Source organism: Myotis lucifugus, unplaced genomic scaffold (genome assembly GCF_000147115.1).
Source record: "Myotis lucifugus unplaced genomic scaffold, Myoluc2.0 scaffold_27, whole genome shotgun sequence".
Lineage (NCBI taxonomy): Eukaryota > Metazoa > Chordata > Mammalia > Chiroptera > Vespertilionidae > Myotis > Myotis lucifugus.
Window position 1 is genome coordinate 4,750,277 of NW_005871075.1, and position 1,181 is coordinate 4,751,457.

The window sequence follows — 1,181 nt, forward strand, 5'->3', positions numbered from 1 at the left end:
AAGCAGGCTTCCTCATTGCTCACACAGGGGTCCCTGCATTGTCGACACCACACACCGGGCCTGGGGCTGCCCTAGCTGGGGCCCCCACTCTTACAACTGCCACTAACCCAGCCCCGGCCAGCACAGCTTCCCCCGGGGGCTCCACTGCCAGGTCACATGCTCCTGAGCTTTGGGTCTGGAATCCACTCATCCTGACTTCCTCCAAATGGAGCAGTGATTGCTGGGAACCTTTGAGGAAAGACAGGCTGTGGGCTGTGGTTAGAGCCCAGGCTGTCCACCATCTGGCTGTGATTCCTGCCAAGCAGATGGAGACAATGACCCGTGGGTGGGATGGGAGTGGAGGGAGAGGTCAGGGGTGAAAAGAGAAGTCCTGGGTCCGGCAACTGTGAATGCCCCAGCACAGACAAATCCCGCAGCGTCTGGTCTCCACATAGGCACATGGAAAGTTCCCTATGTACGCCCTTTGGGGGTGCAACGGCAAATCTGCCAGAATCTAGGACCCAACATGTTTTCTGGTTTCCCACAGGTCCTTAGACTTCCACCGTCAAACACATGCCCAAGAATGTTCACTGCAGTATGTATTCCTAATTGAGGAGAATGAGATGTTCTAGAGAAGACCTGGAGCAGCTTGGTCTGAGATAACAAAGGACTGCACCGAGGACTTCAATAACAGAAATGCATTCTCTCACCACTCTCGAGGCTGGATGTCCAAGATCCAGGTGTTGGAAGGGTTGGGTTCTTCCAAGGCCTCTCTCCTTGGCTTGTAGATGGCCATCGTCTTCCCGTTCCTCTGTGTATCTCTGCTGTGGTTACAAAGAACGAGGGGCAAGGATGGGATGACGGGGACTTTATTTACTTGTGTATGTCTGTATGTGTGGCAGATTGGATTATCCTCAATTCTTCACTCTCTGCCTTGCCCTGGCTTTGCAGCCTCTCCCAGTGTGGGCCAAGTATATTTCCCTGCCCCATGGATGTTGAGCTTGCCCAGGTGACTTGGTCTGGCCAATGAATTTAGATGGAGGTAGCAGAGTGGAAGCCTTAAATGTGCTTCCTTGGCATAGTTTGGTCTCTTGGGCTGTGTGACCTTCAGTGAGAGATAGACCCTGGAAATGGCTGGTCGCAGGGAATGTGAGCATGATGAGCAGAGCTGACCCACTCAGCTAGTGCTAGCTCAGTGACCC

At 53.5% G+C, this 1,181-nt stretch overlaps 1 protein-coding gene across 1 annotated transcript in view; it reads left to right on the plus strand.

Annotated features, from left to right (window-relative positions):
* Positions 1 to 690, plus strand: part of LOC106696733 — a 2,330-nt gene extending 1,640 nt beyond the window's left edge. The window contains exon 2 of the mRNA XM_014453714.2: positions 527 to 690. Coding sequence (XP_014309200.1) covers positions 527 to 534 — 8 coding nt within the window. The 3' untranslated portion in view covers positions 535 to 690. The remainder of the gene's footprint in view (positions 1 to 526) is intronic.
* The last annotated feature ends 491 nt before the right edge of the window (positions 691 to 1,181 follow it).